Genomic DNA, 17,430 nt, shown 5'->3' with positions numbered 1-17,430 from the left:
AGGCAGACTTGAGACCACAGAATGTGTTTCCCTAAAAATGTTTGTATTCCAGTAACTTTCCCCCCCCTTTTTTTTTTTTTTTGTATATGGAATTGCACCCAAGGGTGCCATATCACTGAGCTACACTCCCAGCCCTTAATTTTGAGACGGGGTTTTGCTAAGCTGTGATCCTCCTGCCTCAGCCTCACTGGGCACTGGCATTGCAGGCATCCAGCTTATTTTTATGCAAAGGCTTGCAGAGAGAAGCAACTGGACCACAGCCCCCTGATACACACTCAGAATACTAGGTTCTACACTTTGATTCTCTATTATCACTACCCAATCTGTCCTTAAGTTCCAGGTAAAATCTTGGTGCCAACACATTGAAGAATAACATTAGTTGATGTTCAGGTCTGATTGAAAGCAAGAACTATCTTTTTCTAAGCATTGATAGTGTCAAGTTTAGTACCGTGGATGAATGATAGTTATTACAATATCCATGTAATACCCACCGACCAGATTGCCTGGGTAGCCTTCCCTAGGCAGGAGAGCTGCCGCCTCTCATGAGGTCTCTTCTCCAGGGTTCCATAACATCTCATCAGTTGGTTGGACCAGGGGTCCATGGGCGGTTCAGAGGACCCTGGACCTTAGAATAGATTGTCATGTTCTTGTGTATCAGTGTCCGTGGCACTTGACGGTTCCGCAGAAGGGCCTGTGAGCCAGTACAATCTGAGTAATATCTGTCTGGACTGTTTAAAGATTTTATAGACACTATCAAATTTAGAAACATGCCAATGTAGAAGTAGTGCTGGAGAATTCAAACAGGTGTGATTTTGAAAAAACACAATCAGTGAAACCCCAAGAAGCTAGCCTCAGACGGTACTGGGAGACTGGCATGCAGCTGCTTCTGTGTGTCAGACCAGGCACTGGGGTGGGGTGGGTCTGTCATACTGGGCGCTGGGGTGTAGGTGGGTGTGTCCTACCAGGTGCTGGGGTGGGGTAGATGTGTCACAGTGCTGGGATACAGGTGGGTGTGTCCTACCAGGCACTATGGTTGGATGGGTATGACACACTGGTCAGCTGGGGTGGGGTGGGTGCCGAAGGCAGTTCCAGGAACTGGATTTCTGTGAACTCTGATTTCAGAGCCACATACCCATGTCTTTCAGACTGTTTGTCCCTCTCTGATGCCCTGACTTTGTGTCCCCCTCCTTGTGGCAGCCCTCCCTGTGCAGGCCGCAGCCAGTGACTCCTGGAGGAAAGCCGTCTCTGCCTTCAGCAGCACTGAGCCCAGCTCCACCGAGGTGCGTGTGCCCTGTGCCTAACCCGAGCTCCGCCCTGTCCGTGAACTGCATGGAGTCTCTAGCTTGCTCCTTGGCCTTAGTCTCTGGTCTGTGTGTGGTGCCTGCATGAACATAGAAGAAGGGGTAACCAGCCCATGCCCCCGGGTAGGGATCCAGAGCAAGGGCCTCCTGAGCTGGTCTTGGTGGTCACTAGTCTGGTTGGACTGAAGTGACCTTGGCAGTATCACCGAGGACCATGCATCATGTGGTCATGAGCTTGGCAGGGCTGGCACCTTCATGTGACTGCATGTGTTTCATGGAGCACTGGAGCAGGTCAGGGCCAAGTGCTTGAGAGGGCAGGTGGCTGGGGAGGTGTGTCAGTGCCACATGCAAGCTTCCCTTCTGGACACTCGTGTTTTGGAGTTTGGGGACAGACTCTAATCCTTGTGTGCTCTGTACAGCAGGGTTTTAAGAGCAGCCAGGGAGACAGCGGTGTTGACTTGAGTGCAGAGTCTCGGGAGTCGTCTGCCACCTCCTCGCAACGCAGCTCCCCGTATGGTACTCTGAAGCCAGAGGACATGAGCGGTCCTGGCCTGGCAGAATCCAAGGCCGACAGCCACAAGGAGCAGGCTCAGAAGCAATCTGAGCAAAAGGTAACCTGGAAGTCCGCTTCACGGTGGCCAGGTCCTGGGTGAAAGGAGCCGTTGTCATGTCTTCCCTGACACCCGGGCATGGGGAAGGTAAAGCTTGATATCTCAGCCTTTCTGCTCTCCCATCAAGGACTCGGAACAAGGCTCAGGACAGAGCAAGGAGCACAGACCAGGACCCATTGGCAATGAACGTTCTCTGAAAAACAGAAAGGGCTCAGAGGGGACTGAGCGGCTGCAAGGGACAGTCGTCCCACCTGTTAATGGGGTAGAGATTCACGTGGACTCCGTGCTGCCTGTGCCACCCATTGAATTTGGAGTCAGTCCAAAAGTGAGACTTGATTTGACTTTTTTTTCTTGGTACTTGGGAAGTGGGGGCTTAGGGCTGTTCCCTAGAAAGCAGGACGATGGAAGCAGAACAGCACTGCACTGGGAAGAATGCTGGTATGGAGTCAGGGAGGAGGCAGGGGCTCTTGATTTGCCACATAGATGGCTTTACTGACACCAACCAGGCCTCCCAGGTCAGCCAGTGGACAGGGAGAGGAGTCAGAGTGGCTCCCTTTCTCCAGTGTGGTCATCTTGTTCATGTATGGTTCTGGTGAATGCTGCTTAGTGGGTGTTTTGAGTCACCAAAACTGGATTGCATTCATGTGTGCCTCTGGAGTAGGGCAAGCCAGAATGAGTTCAGTAGCCATGTGCCATTTTTTTTTTCCAGGACTCTGATTTCACCTTGCCACCTGGTTCTGCCTCTAGTCCTGCAGGGAATGCAGTGGTCAAACTTCAGGATGCCTTGGCTAGCAATGTAAGTCTCTGCTTCTCTTCCAGCCCCAGTGTTGAGCCACTGTGTAGGCCACAGGCACATGATCACTTGGGCTGGAGTCCACTCTCTTTACAGTGCCTCTGTATTGTGACTTTCCAGTAGGAGCAATGTCATTCCTAAGTTCCAGGTTATCTGGCTTTCTTTAGATCCCATCTTCCTGTGTGCCAAATGTGTCCAAGACTGGTGCAGACCATCTTTTAGTAGCCAGTAGGGGAATGGAGGTAAAGCAGGAGTATCCTCCTGGAGGCCCAACCTCCCCACCTGAGGGTCCCTGAGTCTGTGTGTTTGATGCAGTAGACCTTCTGCCTCTCCAGCCTGCACTTGGGAGCAGGGAGTTGTGGCTCTGTAGACTGCTCCACACTGGCTGTGTGCTGACATCTCTGTCCACTTGTCCCTCCCTGCAGGGTGGGAGGGTACTCAAACATCTGCTGAACAACTGGGGATTGCTGGGGCAGCATCCCCAGGTTTTAAGGGAGAGTGCTGCAGAACGTTGACAGACATTGAACAAAAAAAGTTCTGTGGTTACATGGGTTTGTACTGCTAAGCTAACCGGATTTTAATACTTTGAGCTTTCCCAAATTGCTATGATATGGGACACTGGGCTCTACCAGAGGCTTTAGCCTATATTAACAGGGACATGCTTCTCCATTTCCTGAGGGGCTCTGTGACAGGCACAGCCTTTCCCTGTCCTGACTTAGGCATCTCCAGTGCAGGTGGCACATATACTTGCCTACTGGTAGCCAGTCTATTTTTTCTCTTGCTGGGATACAGCTGTCTTATGTCAAGGGCTCCGTGGAACATGGGTGTGGAGGGGACTCTCTACAGATTGTTTTTGAGAAAATGATGTCTCAGGGAGATAGGCCGTGATCTTGGACACATGTGGCCAAACCTGAAGACTACTGGCTACCTCACTTCCTCAGCTCCTTGTTCCATGGTCTCCTTTCTTCCCATCTCCAGGCAGGGTTGACACAGAGCATTCCCATCCTCCGGCGAGATCATCATATCCAGAGGGCCATTGGCCTCTCCCCAATGTCCTTCCCTACTGCTGATCTCACACTGAAGGTAACACCATCCCTGCACTGGGAGGAGGGAGAAGCCCCTTGCACCCTGTGGCTTAGATTGCCATTGTCCCCTGATGTCCCTGGTAGTAATTTGCGCCCCTTCCCTCCCCTTGCTTTCAAAGATGGAGTCTGCACGGAAGGCTTGGGAAAACTCCCCCAGTTTGCCAGAGCAGAGCTCTCCAGGGGGTGCTAGCTCGGGCATCCAGCCTCCGTCCTCGGTGGGCGCCTCCAGCGGGGTCAACTACAGCTCCTTTGGTGGAGTATCCATGCCACCCATGCCTGTGGCCTCTGTAGCCCCTTCTGCTTCGATGCCAGGTATTATGTCCCCTGAGCCAGGCTCAGAAGCCTTCTCCATTCATGATTAAGCAAAGCGCTGGATGAATAGCCCCAAGCACATCCCTGTCCAATGCCTGCTGTGCCACCTCTGCCAGGGAGCAGCAGAGCAGCGCACCTCCCTGGGCCACAGCTTGTCCCTCTGTAGAGTGGGCTGGTGATGACGCTCCAGAGAGTAGCCATGCCCATGAAGCAAGGGTGTCTCTAGAAGGTGCTTGGTACCAGCTGAGCCCTCCATCGGTGGCAGCTGTTTTTATCTTTACTAATGCCATCCTTGTCACTGTGTTGGGGCCCCAAGGGAGAACAGTGGGGATTTTGAGGAACCAGCTGCCAAAGTCTCAGTGATGTAATTCCAATAGATCCTTCTGACCCTCCACTGTGGACTCGATAGCAGGAGGATGAAGAGGACAGTGACTGAGAGACCAGGGCAGCTGTATTCAACAGCCCTCCCAAGGGTCTACAGCAGTTGGTGGGTGATGGTTGTAAAAGGTGGGCCACAGCCCACTGCCCTGCTCAGGTCCTGCTGCTGAGCCCCCAGGTGTGTGCTGCAGCACAGAAGGGAGCAGCCTCCACCTGCTCACACCCTCACTCCCAGAGTCTGCTGGGAAGTGGAACATGTGCAGTGTCTCCCTAAAGGACACTCGGCAACAGGAGACTTGATCATTCTCTCCTCCTCTGGATTCTGTTTCCAGGCAACCACCTCCCGCCTCTGTACTTGGACGGTCATGTGTTTGCAAGTCAGCCCCGGCTGGTTCCTCAAACCATACCTCAGCAGCAGAGTTACCAGCAGGTGAGGATGGCAGGACAGGCGGCTGGACAGGGAGGTGCAGCACCAGCACAGCCACTGCTGCATTCACTTCCTCATTGTCCCGTTTCCTGTGTCCCCTGTGTGATGCCTAGCACCTGGCACATCATGACACCTAGAGAATTTGTTGGATGAGGAGGACCAAGTAAATGCTCCAGTCTTGCTTGACGTTCCTTCCCACAGTCGTCCTCCCTTAGTCCTAGCTGGGAATTAGCTAAGGGCAGGGCCTAGGTCTCCAGCCATGGAGATATTGGAGGAGGTAGTTTGGGAACAGGCAGATATTTGGTTTTGTGCAGGATTGATATATTTTCTGTGCTGTAAGGGAGTGATTTTGGAGTCTCCCTCTGAAAGCTGGTGCTGGGCCTTCAGATAGCCCCAGCCCATGTGCCCTCTCCCGCTTCTACATGGCTGTGGATGTTCCCAGTGCAGATTCAGGGTAAGGACAGAGGATGTGGCTAGTCTTCAACGCTTCCTTGAAACGTATCCCTAGTTCTCTAGTGAAGTGTGGGTTGGTCTTTCCATAACTGGATCACACTGCATGTGTCCTTCTCTCGCCTGGCCTTGTTTCTGCAGCTGTCCTCCATGAGTACACATAGTTAGGGTTTCTTTCTGTTGCTTTTACAAACTGCCAGTGCAGAGATAGACCGTGGCTTGCCTTCACTACCAGGTTTTTGCTTTTGGTTTTTCCCTAGGAGCAGGGGAGGCAGGCAGGGTGTTTAGGGCAGGTGCATTTAGGGCAGGGTGGAGGGGCCAGGGTGTGAGCAGGGGTGCCACTTTGGAGGGCATTGGTGGTTACTACCTGGCTCCTGTTTACAGGCTGCCGCTGCCCAGCAAATCCCCATCTCTCTGCACACGTCTCTGCAGGCTCAGGCTCAGCTTGGACTGCGGGGCGGGCTTCCCGTCTCCCAGTCTCAGGAGATCTTCAGTTCTTTGCAGCCCTTCAGGTGAGCTCACATGTAGACTACTCCTAGCCTGGGCTTCAGACTGTCCCATTCCTTTGCTCTGTGACTATAGGTGTCCTCTGCTTTGGGCTTGGGAGGCAGAGGGGATGCTCTTGGTCCCTTTGCAGGCCAGCGCTGTGCTCTAGGGGGCTGTGGGCCTCGTGTTCCCTTTCCTTCTCATCCTGCCTCCTGCTTCCTCACTAAGCCTGTTACCTTGTGTTTTGGGTGTTATTAGGTGTTTCTGGTCTGGCACAGCCTTGATATGTCTGTCTGTGTAACCCAATGATGCTCACAGTGGCCCCTAGACCATTAGCATCAGGCCCACCTGGACCTGAATTGCTGGAGGAGTAGGATCTGTGCTTCAGTGGGTGCTGGGGATGCTGAGGCTTGCCTACGTTGGCGACCCCCTGGTGTGCTCATCCACTGATCCTGGCATCTTCTGGCTTTTGCAGGTCTCAGGTGTACATGCACCCCAGCCTGTCACCACCCAGCACCATGATCCTCTCTGGGGGCACGGCCTTGAAGGCTCCATACTCAGCATTCCCAGGCATGCAGCCTTTAGAGATGGTGAAGCCCCAGTCTGGCTCACCCTACCAGCCCCTGAATGGAAACCAGGCCCTGGTCTACGAGGGCCAGCTCGGCCAGGCTGCTGGACTGGGCGCCTCCCAGATGTTGGACTCCCAGCTGCCACAGGTCAGTTCACTCGCTCCCTGGCATCTTCTGGCTTTTGCAAACTTTCCCAGGCACTAGGCCTCCTTCTTTTATGACCTTCCCCTACCCTCCTAACTGCCTCCGTGTGTGCTGACTTGTGACAGTCCTCAGCGGCTAGAATGTGGCCTCTTCTGAGCGGTCCCATTGCCATTTTATTCTGAGACCCAGCTATCCTGAGAGCACTGCTTCCTCTCCCCATCCCGTGCTCTGACGTGGAAGTTGGGACGCAGCCTCTTTGCCCCTACCTGCTCCTTGAAGCCCCACCCTAGAATGTGCCCTGCTCAGCCTCCACGCGCGAGCTTCCCATTACCAAATCCCATGCAGGAGTGGAGGTCTTCTTTACCGACCTCTGGGCAGTGCCCGGCACCTGGGAGGGCCGCTCCCTTCCTGTGTCCCTGGCTTTGCAGTCTATCCTGTCCACTGCGGCATCTGCTTGTCCATACTCACATCCAGACTTGGGCATTACCATAGCTGTGTTTCTTCCCTGACCTCAAGTGCAAGGCTCCCGTGCAGCTGTCACTGCTGACCTTTCTACCTCTGTCCCTCCAGTGATCCAGCTGCAAGTCCTTCACCTCCCTCCCTCCTCTTCACTTCCTCCCTCCTGACGGGCCCTCAGAGCCGCTCGGCACTCTGCACTCGAGCTGTCTCCCGGGGGCCACCACGCTGCTAGCAGCCATTTCAGATTCACTATTTTTTTCCTTGTTGCTTCCTACCCACTGTGGCCTTGCTTTCTGTGTCACCAAGGAAACAGGACAGTGACAGCCCATGGCCACATCTCCCTGCCTATATGCCACTGGAACGTGAGAGAGGCCTCACTCTCCCACTCAGGGCCACTCTTACAAATCCCCTGCACCTTGTGCATTCTGGAGCTCTATCACTGAGCTCTATCCCCAGCCCCTGGTCATCCCATCACGGCATTTTACCCAGTGGTCACACTGTCCCTCAAATCACATTCTGTAGTCAGGCCTCAGGGTGCCTGGTTTTCCTTCTGCCTCCTCAAACCCTTTCTTGCCTCTCCTTTGCTCACACCACCCAAGTCTTAACACTGGGCATGCCCATGGGCCCTGTCTCTGGGCCACTTTCTGGTCCCATGGTTCTAAGTCCATGTGCTGGTCACTTTATCATTCATTTCTTTGCCCCAGAGTCACCCACGGACTGGAATTTCATATGCAGTGCCTGGCCAGCACCTCTGCTTTCATGTCTCTGCCATGTCCCACTTACCGTGGCCAGACAGGAATTTCCTCCCGGTCCTGCTGCTAGTCCACTTTCCACCATACTTGTTCCTGCCACCCCTGCTGACCCCTGTGATCCAGCAGGTCTTGATGGCTCTGTCTTTAGGAAGAATTCAGTTTCCACCCGTTCATTAACCCCCACCCCATACTCCGTAGGCTCTGCGGGAGCTCTTCTTACACTGCCAGCTTCTGCCCTCTAGGCCTTCCGGCCAGGTGTTCATGCAGCAGCAGGACAGTCCTTCAAGTACACAGTCAGATCGCACGACACCAAGGCAGTGTCCTGAAGCTGTCCAATTGTCCTTGCCTGCTGTGCTCCAAGCAGGAGCTTGGCACTTCGAGGCTGTGGCGCCACAAGCCTCAGTGATGTAATTCCAATAGATCCTTCTGACCCTCCACTGTGGACTCAACAGCAGGGAGATGAAGAGAACAGTGACTGAGAGGCAAAATGTGGGCCACCCCGTCCTCCTGCCCTGGGAGTTTCCAGGCCACCCCATAGGTCTTGTTTTCTACCAGCATTGATGCAAGACAGGTGCCACACAGAGAAAGCTGCACTTCTTGGGCAGCCCTCACCTCCGGGGCATGCTTGGCCTTGCTCCCTAAGCAGCCTTCCCGATGTCCCCACTCATCTTCTTCCCACCCCTCTTTGGCACATGTGCATACACACAGCTGGTACATGCACCTAGGTCCTGCTGCCTCCGCTGTGTGCTCAGCCACTGGCATCCATGTCCAATGTACCTCTACACTGTCCTGTCCTGCCCCTGCCATGTTTGAGGGTGCCCTGTGGTTCCCCCACACCTTATATTGAGTGAGGACTGAAGGTACACATAGCCCTTTGCTCAGGAACAGAGGAGACACACAAGCATCATTGATAAGTACAGTCTGCACACGTGCTTACCCCATGTCTATTCCTTTTTGTGACCTGTTGCCCAACAGCTGACCATGCCACTGCCTCGGTATGGCTCCGGGCAGCAACCACTGATCCTGCCACAGTCCATCCAGCTGCCACCAGGGCAGAGCCTCTCTGTCGGGGCCCCCCGAAGGATTCCTCCACCTGGGTCCCAGCCACCAGTCTTGAACACCAGCAGAGAGGTAAAGGTGTACCCCCTCCACCTGTGATCCTGGGGAAAGGGATTTGGTTAGCCCTTCCCAGTTAGCTGAGGACCACTGGGGTGGGAAGTGCTAGAGGATTGGGGTGCAGGCTCTGGGTCTCTGGGTCTCCCTAGACAAGTTTTCCTATGCCTTGAAGTGTTTGAATTCTAAACATCAGGAACTCCTTCGTTTATGTGTAAGCCACTAATAAAAAGCTTGGGCATGTTTGAGACTGGCAAGACAGGAAGGAACATTCACGCGACCAATGAATGTCCCAATTGAAGGCCTGAGGACCCTCCGGTGGAGCCACAGCAGATACAAGTCCTAGAGATTCTGACTGAGTGTGTCCAGGGTCAAGGGTTAGGAGTCTCTGTTCCCCACTGCCTGTCCTGCTCTGGCTCTGCTGGGATGATACCTGAGTGATGCTCCTGGTATGGATGGCTGGTTTCCTCAGGTTGTGCACAAGTAGCTCTCCTGACCCTCTTTTAAAAGACGTTGAAATGTCCCTCTCCTCCTGAGAAGAAGCCCTCTTTGGGCCTGGATTAGAATGGAAGGGCTGCTGATTCCCTACAGGGCACTGCTGGAAATCTCATGACCCTCGTTAGCTCCGCCCAGGGGGTTCACCAAGGGCCAGGCTGTCTCTGTGGTCATCAAATGACAGCTTGTTGCTTCTTGGCCTCTCTAGTCTTCTCAGATGGAGCTGAAAGGCTTCCACTTTGCCGACAGTAAACAGAATGTTCCCACAGGAGGCTCCGTATCGTCACCACAGACCTACAGGTAAAGACATGCCCTGGGGGCTGGGGACTGAGTAGCTGAGGAAGCTGTAGACATGACCCAGTGGCTCTAAAGAGGCTGTGAGCCCAGGGAGAGCAGTGCAAGAGCACTGAGGCCTGGTCCTCCAAGTCCCCAGGACGTACTTGTTAACCATGGGGAATGGGGAGACTGCATTGTAGTCATCAGAATGAGGATCTGGACTGGGTGTTTTCTGGAAGGCTAGGAAAGGAACAGCCCTTCCCAGGGCCTCTCCCAACTGCATTCGCCCTCTTCCCCTGCCACAAGACACTTGATTGTGGGGTCGCGCGGCCCTCCCCTGCAGTCTACAAACTGGTGCCTGCTTTTCGCCTCCTCGGCATCTGTCTTTGCCTCCATTGATTGTCCCAGTCCCCTCAATTTGGAGGCTGCTCTGTTGGGTCATGGCCAAGCACCTCTCGCCCATGTGGGGTTGGGAAGGCAGCTCTGGCCTTGGGCCACACAGACGTGTATGGCCAACTCTTGTTCCATGAGGGGTTTCCTGGAGCTCCCTTGTATTCGCAGAGTGGGACAGACACACACGACCTGCAGCATTCTGCTCTGGCACCAGGAGGTCACCCCACCAACATGTGCTCTGAGGGGCGGGTCCCACGGCTTGAACCTTCTCTTGTGGTCATTCTGGCCGGTGCTCCGGTGTGTCAGGCTGGGCTTCCTCCGTCTCATCGTTCCACACTTCCAACCTCATTTCCAAAGAGATTTCATGAATTTTTTTCCTCATTCATCTTCGTTTCTGTTCCTCCCGCTGTCTTGGCTTCGTGTTTGTGTGTCGGTATGTCTTGTTTTCCTACCATCACCTGTCACGTAGGCCAACACAGAACAGAAGCATGACCTGGAGGGGAGGAAGGAAGCCTCAAGTAGGCACACAGGCTGTAGGCCCCCCACTGCCACATGCACGCCAGCAGCATCTGGCTGCAGAGCAGTCCCCAAGGAGCACAGAGCAGGGCAGAAGCTAGAGTGACAGGCAACCTGTGCACAGGGCAGCATCTTGCACGGGAGGGTTAGTTCAGTGGGCGCTCTTGTGTTCACAGACAGGGCAGTGGTTGGAGTACTTTTAAGTAGTAATCGACAGGTGACAAAGTATACAGGAGGGAGCTGGGGTGTGGCTCACTGTATAATAACCCTGGGTTCAGTCACCAGTACCAAAAAAAGTCTGTGGGCAGATGTGCATGTGTTATATGTACACACACTGCTGCATGTGAGGGACTTGCCCATCTGCAATTTTGGTATTTGCAGGGGTCACTGAGGGTCGGGGAGTTATTATAATTTTATAGAGCCATGCTCCCCAAAGTCTTCTGGAAATGGCACTGCTGAGACATGCCCTTCAGAAGAGGGACTGTGGTCAGACATCTGGCTGTCTGGACCAGAGGAGGAGTCCAGGGCACAGAGCCTCAGCAGCCCCACCTCATCCTGCTGACCTGTGCTGTGCACCTGTTAAGCCCTTTGACCACAGAACCTCATTAACATCCCTGGCACTGGTGGTCAGTGGAACACTGTACATTACTGTGCCTCTCATCCCCAACAAAATGAGGACTAGAAAAAACTCAGCACAATTCTGGTTGGATTAGGTTATAGACCTTTTTTTGTTTGGGACACTGCATCATGTTGGCCCAGACCCTCCAAACTCTACAAGATGGTCAGTGTCCATCTGTCTGTAGCAGCAGCTTGGGCCCCACCTCTCCTCTCCTGGGTACATCTCCTGAAGTGCCAGGGTGGACAGTGACAACCACCCCTCCCCGTTTCTGCATTCTTGGCTGTCTCCAGTCTGGTTTCCATCTGAGAGGGCTCCAGCTGCCCGAGTGCGTGCTCTGGCCAGAGGGCCCTTCATTGCTCGTTCCTCTCCCTGGGCTAGGCTTGGACTCATTTCTGTGGTGACACATGTGTATTCTCACCCCTGCCTTTGGTTTTTTCAGGCCTAGCTCTGCTAGCCCCAGTGGGAAGCCCTCTGGATCAGCAGTTAACATGGGCTCTGTGCAGGGACACTACGTTCAACAGGTAGAAGATGGCTTTCCAGACCCTGCAGCTGGACACTTAGGCCTGTCTCCCAGCGCCGGAGGAGAGGGGACTGTTCAACCCATGAGTGCTCCTTTTATGAGGAGAACATGCCCTCACGGTTAGAGCTGAGCAGCCTAGCTGGCGAAGGCATTTCTCCTCCTGAGGGCATCTGGATCCTTCCTTTCCTGCAGAGAAGGGAGGATTCCTGGTTCCTCAGAGGAGGGGACACCTGATGGTGGACTGCCCTAGCACTCGGGGCTGTGACGGCGCTGGGGAGAGCCGGCCAGGTCTGCGGGTTAGCGCTAGAAGCCGGGTGTGCGCATGCTAGCTCTAGCAGTGGCGTCTCGCTGGTCTTGCTGGGTGGGCTCGCAGACAGGTCGCACTCTGTTCTAATGAGGCTCTCTCAGCGTCTTCCTACAGGCCCTCTTCTTTCCCTCCTCTGAAGTGTCGCGGGCTCCAGAGCTCGGGACCTCGGTCCTGGGTTTTAGTAAGTCAGCATCTCTGGCTGGTGGGAGTCGGAGGACAAGGCTGTCATTTTCCACCTCCTTCAGGCTCCCCTGGGGGGTCACTGCTTGAATCCTGTGGAACGAGCTTCTAAAGCCTTCTCCCAGAGTTCAGACCACTGGGTGGTTGCTGCGGGACACCCTCTGCTGTGCGCAGCTGCAGACTAGTGAAGCCTGAATGGGAATCTCAGGGTCCAGCTGAGTCCCCGGGGAAGGTCTGACTGAATCACAAAGATCTGGGAGAACCAAGTCCCCTGAGGAGTGCTGGGGGCCCCAAGGCCTGTGGGGCATGGGGTACACTATTTGAAAAGGTTTTCTCGGTCAGGCTTGGACCAGAATGCGCCACCCTGAGATGTACCCTCACCAAGTTCTTTGTAGAGGACCCTGTGTCTTCTGCCTCTCCCAGTCTCTGCACTCAGTGCCCATGGGGTGGGAGGAAGGCAGTCACGTGCTGGGATCCTTCCTAGGAGAGTGACTTCTAAATCTGGCCCTTCAGCAAGGGATGGACAACTCAGGGGGCTTTTCTTTGTGTCTCAAGAGCAGGAATAGAGGGAACTGTCTAGTAGGTGCTTCTGCAATGTGGTCACTTTCTTTTTCACATTCATGTGTCCAAAGGCAAAACGAGTGGATGAGAAGCCCAGCCTGGGAGCCGTGAAGCTGCAGGAGGCCCCCTCAGCCGCCCCCCAAATGAAGAGAACCGGAGCAATCAAGCCTCGGGCAGTCAAAGTGGAGGAGAGTAAAGCCTGAAGGTGCCTGGCCACAGCCTCCCCTCACCCTGACGGGGACAGTGCCACCACCCAGCCTGGGCCACCACCACTCGGAACCTCACCGGACCCACCATCCGAGCACCTGGCCCAGACTGAGAGCTCTGCTCCTGCCCACTCCTCCCAATCCTCCCACTCCTGGAAGCTCATGCAGCCAGCTCGCACTGTGGACGCGTGGCGCCGACCTGCTTGCTTTGACATAAAAGAGCAAAGGCTCCCTCCCTCCTGCCCCTCCTCCCCACGTGACTGTGGAGTGAGTCACCTCTGTGCCGTGCAGACCCGCCCGTCCAGTCCCCAGGCAGTGGCTGGTGGCTGGGTCTTTCTAGCCAGAGGCTTTTTGTTTTAAAAAGCAGCTAAGGTTTTTACAAAGGGGAAAGGAAAACAAAACGCCAGCTACGTCTGTATAGCTGAACTTTTATACGGTCCTCACTGTCCTCTCTGCCCCTCTGCTGTCCCCAGTGGTCTCCTCTTACCTCTGTCCTGTTTGATGCGTCGCTGCGATACCTTAAGAGATGCCTCTTAAGAATGTGCCCCATGGTCAGCCTTCGGGGTCACTGAGGTACCGTCGTTGGGTGCTCCAGTGTCAGCTCCCGCTTTGGCGGTGAGGTGAGTGGGGCAGCAGGTAGGTCAGCATCTCCACTGGGCCCAGCCCCAGGCCGGGAGTCGATGACGTTCTAGCTTAAGAATTACATGGCATTTCTGTCTTGGGCTCTTATGAAGCCAGTGGACACACTGACTATTGGGCACCAGAGGTGAACCTTGGTCATCAATGTTGTTGTCCAGATCGGCTGGGATGGCGCCAGCCGATGCTCTGTGGGTCCTGTCTGTGCTGTGCTTCCCAGGCCCCATACCCCCTCGGGCTGCTTCCACTCACCATCCCCACCTTCTACAACCTGTCACTTCCCTTTCTCCTTTTGCAGAGCCTGCTGCGCTCTCTGGGATCCCAGTCCCTCCACCCACATACAGCGCACACAGCTCGTCATTAAAGCCACAGGCACATAAGACAGCTGCCCCTTGGGGTCTGCAAAGGCGTGTTTCCTAGATGAGGCTATAAGGATTTTTCCTCTCCCTGTGCTTCAGTCCAGCAGCAGATCCCTGTTGTTAGCATGCAGGAGCCCGAGCTAAGCAGCAGGTGTCAGCATCACTCATCCTACAGCCTGCCAGCCAGGCAGGGTCAAGGTGAAGGTGGGCTATGGGGTTGGCCATGGTTCTGAAGCAGCCAGGGCAGCCTACCCAAAAGGACAGCATCTTCTGTCTGGAGAGCTGCCCCTCACCAAAGATGTGGGCCCCTGCATGCTGGGCTTCCTGCTTTCCAATCAGCCCAGACTCCATCATTCCCAGGAAGGTAAAGGGGGTAATTTCAGTTTCTCAAATGCTATGCAGGGTCCCTAACCAGCCATCCACCTGCAGGAGCCACGTGCCTGTGCAGCTGGCCCTTGGTGTCCCTGTGGGTGACAGCTGCAGGAGCTGGAGGTACTGCGCTATCTCCAGCAGAGCCTGGCCCCTGCTGTTGTAATTGGGTTCAGCCTTCCCCTGCCAGCAGTGCTCACTGCACACCATCCCTCGTGGCATCTGGGGAGAGCAGTCGCTGCTCCACCTCAAGCCCTTGGCACCTCCCCCCTTGCCTCCACCCCCAGACCTTACTGGCTGGGCTTGTCTTCATCTTTACTCTTCTGTCCCCTCTCTAAACGGCTGCCTGCCTGGAGTCTGCAACCCTGGCCTGCCCTGTCCTTCATCTGCTCCCAACCCCCCACGTCTCTGGTCACTGTTCCTGTGATGAGTCTTCTGTCCCTGCCCACCGCCTCCACTGCCAAGCCGCCCCTTGATGAGTCTGGGCCAGCCAGAGCGCACGCAACCACCTCTGCCTGTCCACCTTACAAATGCCAGACCCACTCACCTAATGCCAATGTGCATTATGTGTCAAAAGGAACAAAAAATTTCTCATTTCAAAATTCAACAGAACAGTCGTGGATGCTGTTAAAAATGCAAGATGTCCCTTCAGGTGAACCTGCCACAGAATGAGAGTACTTCCTGTTTGAGGAAAAGTAGGTCACCCATTCTCAACCTTCTCTCACCCTGTCTCCTTCCTTCCCTGCCTCCCACCCCAAATAAAGACAAGAGACACTAGAATTTATTTATATGTATTGATGTTATAGGTCTAGGTGAAAAGAAGTAAAATGTTCCACTGCTCTATTTATATATAATGTCCGAATTATTCTGTGCAGGAAAGGCCAGGAAATTGCATGTGAAGTTTGGTGCGTTTGCCACCTCTGTGACCTCAGCTGTGGGCTCTTCCCCCAAGTGCAGATCTTCAATTCAACTCGGGCAGAGGGCAGGCCTCGGCCTCCTGATCTCCCAGCCCCTCTGTGTTCTGATTAAATGCAGTTTTTAGTGCAGCTTTTTAAGGTGCAATATCTTTCTTCCTTTCACGTGGTTTTAGGGCCAATCTCAAGGTAATAGGACTTGGCGTCTTATTTTGGTTTCAAACCCCCATTCTCAGATCACAGATACATACAGAAATTTCTGCCAGGGCGTCCTGGCCTTCAGTGGGAACAGGAGAAGGCCAGCACTCCTTTGCTACAGTTGAAGTGCCGCGGGAGTGTAAGATCCTCTCACCGGTTAACTCCTGATGCTGGCAGTTTTGGCCAGACCATTGATGGTACAGCCTGTCGCTCGACCTCCAGGGACTTTGTAGTGTTGGTTCTCTGCTGACCACTCAGTGAAGTGAAATTCAAGGGTAGGGTGTCTGAAATGCAGTGTCCACCCACTGAGGGCTGGTTTCTTAACTGTTAGCTTCCCGTACATCATTCACATTGTTTTCAAACTTGGAGTTCATAGAACACTCTGGCTCTAGTTTTCTTAAGGGAGAATAAAGGAAGACTTTATTACACATTCAGAAAAGGTTGAGTCCAGAGCTCTGGTCATTCCAGCTGCTTCTAGTGATATCTGGGTGACATGTTAAATACTGACGTTCCCTCCTGTCTTCTGGATCTGCCTTCCACAGTCAGGGAGGAAGTCTGACACACTCAGCGACCAGGAGGCAGGCATCTGCTCAGGTGCAGTGTCAGCAGCTCTGACAAAGGCCCTCCCCTGAGGACTGCTGGGCTGCCCTCTGCCAAGTGGCTGCCTTTGCCTCAAATCTTTTTTGTCCCTTCTCACTTCTTGCAGGGCAAATCTGGGTTACAGGATCTGTTGGAAATGATCTTGCCGTTTTCTGTGATGAATGGGAAACGCAGACTTCCAAAAACCCAGCCCTCTGAATGTGAGCTGGACCTGAACAAGAAGGCCATCTGGGCAGGAGTGGCTGGGTGTTGGAGACATGCTGTTACACAGCCATGCTCCTCACCCAGCCACCAGCACAGCTGGCTAGTGACTTAGGACATGAGACCTGCCTTTCACCCTTTCTCCGCCCATTTGGTAGCCTCCAAGATGGCAGCAGCATTCTTAGGACCCTGTGTAAAAGCTCTGCGCAGGTGGCCTTCTTCCACTGTTTAAAGGGGATCCTGTACTTTGGACCTCATGCCTTGGGTAGTAAAAAGGATCTGGGGGTTTGCTGCTTTGCTTTTGAGAGAGTTATGTTTTGGTTTTGTTTCCTTTTGCTTTATTTTGGCCTTCCTCTCTCGTCTTTTCTTTTCGTATAGACCAGATATTTGAAAGGGCAGACGATGGCTCACGGGTCTGTGCAGCTTGTTTATACATGATGTGGGGAAACCATTACTCCGATGGGAAATGGCATCATGGACTCACCGGGCCGTGCTGGACGCTCACCCTCCCTCCCCTCCAGTTCAGTACCTGTTGTTTCTCCTTTCAAATATGTGATTGTACTAGCTCTTTCCGTATGAAAGAACTCTCCTTATTTAAATAAAAAAAAGGAAAAAAATAAAGCTGGACATGCTTTCTCAGGTTGTGTGTCCCTTGTTTTTCACTCTGACTGGAGGCCTCTGCAGATGGAAGCTGCTTGTTTTACAGCTCACCCGACACCAGGAGCGCTGAAATGCCGGAGCACCGCCAGCAGAGAGGACCGAAACAGCACGCTGCCCCAGGCAGCACCTGGCCGTCCCCACCACTTCCCAGGAGGGCACCCCCCCACCCCCGTGCACACCTCCTCTGCCAGCCTCCCCCAACTGATGAGGGGCAGCATGTGGCTGCCACTCCACAGACCTTTTGCGGAAAAGTCGTCAAGGACTAGGCTCCTTTGGAGTGGGGAAAAAGCAAGCCTGGTCCGGGGCAATGAAGGGTCAAAAGCAGATTGGGGTTCAGGCAGTGCTGCTCAGTTCTGCCATCACCTGTCTGTGTGTCCTTGGGAAAGACACCCAGCGTCACCTTCCTTACCCTGAAGCGCGGGTCCTGCTGGGTGAGGTGGTGGTGCCCACCTGCATTCCCACCGCTCCAGGATCAACGGCGAACGGCCAGGGCTGGGCCGTGGCTCGGGGTGAGAGCGCCGCCTGGCACGTGGGAGGCAC

General features: G+C 54.2%; 1 protein-coding gene and 2 non-coding genes across 16 annotated transcripts in view; all 3 read left to right on the top strand.

The window, feature by feature from the left end:
* Prrc2b (proline rich coiled-coil 2B) overlaps window positions 1-16,869 on the top strand; it is a 78,635-nt gene extending 61,766 nt beyond the window's left edge. For 9 of the 14 annotated variants that reach the window (XM_077108783.1, XM_077108787.1, XM_077108789.1 and 6 more), the window contains exons 20-32: window positions 1,198-1,280; window positions 1,721-1,912; window positions 2,040-2,237; window positions 2,622-2,708; window positions 3,684-3,788; window positions 3,910-4,102; window positions 4,813-4,910; window positions 5,742-5,869; window positions 6,319-6,559; window positions 8,743-8,898; window positions 9,584-9,675; window positions 11,619-11,700; window positions 12,819-16,869. In XM_077108783.1, coding sequence (XP_076964898.1) covers window positions 1,198-1,280; window positions 1,721-1,912; window positions 2,040-2,237; window positions 2,622-2,708; window positions 3,684-3,788; window positions 3,910-4,102; window positions 4,813-4,910; window positions 5,742-5,869; window positions 6,319-6,559; window positions 8,743-8,898; window positions 9,584-9,675; window positions 11,619-11,700; window positions 12,819-12,950 — 1,787 coding nt within the window. In that variant the 3' untranslated portion in view covers window positions 12,951-16,869. The remainder of the gene's footprint in view (window positions 1-1,197; window positions 1,281-1,720; window positions 1,913-2,039; window positions 2,238-2,621; window positions 2,709-3,683; window positions 3,789-3,909; window positions 4,103-4,812; window positions 4,911-5,741; window positions 5,870-6,318; window positions 6,560-8,742; window positions 8,899-9,583; window positions 9,676-11,618; window positions 11,701-12,818) is intronic. The other 5 variants (XM_077108791.1, XM_077108786.1, XM_077108793.1 and 2 more) reach the window with 3 other exon arrangements.
* Window positions 4,457-4,542, top strand: LOC143393239 (small nucleolar RNA SNORD62). Its single transcript, XR_013090539.1, has one exon. It is a non-coding gene; the product is annotated as a small nucleolar RNA SNORD62 (small nucleolar RNA).
* LOC143393237 (small nucleolar RNA SNORD62) lies at window positions 8,165-8,250 on the top strand. The gene has a single exon (XR_013090537.1). It is a non-coding gene; the product is annotated as a small nucleolar RNA SNORD62 (small nucleolar RNA).
* Window positions 16,870-17,430: the final 561 nt, after the last annotated feature.

Source organism: Callospermophilus lateralis, chromosome 2 (assembly GCF_048772815.1).
Source record: "Callospermophilus lateralis isolate mCalLat2 chromosome 2, mCalLat2.hap1, whole genome shotgun sequence".
Classification (NCBI taxonomy): Eukaryota; Metazoa; Chordata; class Mammalia; order Rodentia; family Sciuridae; genus Callospermophilus; species Callospermophilus lateralis.
Note: the sequence above shows the minus strand (reverse complement) of the source record. Positions and strands in the feature narration are given on the sequence as shown.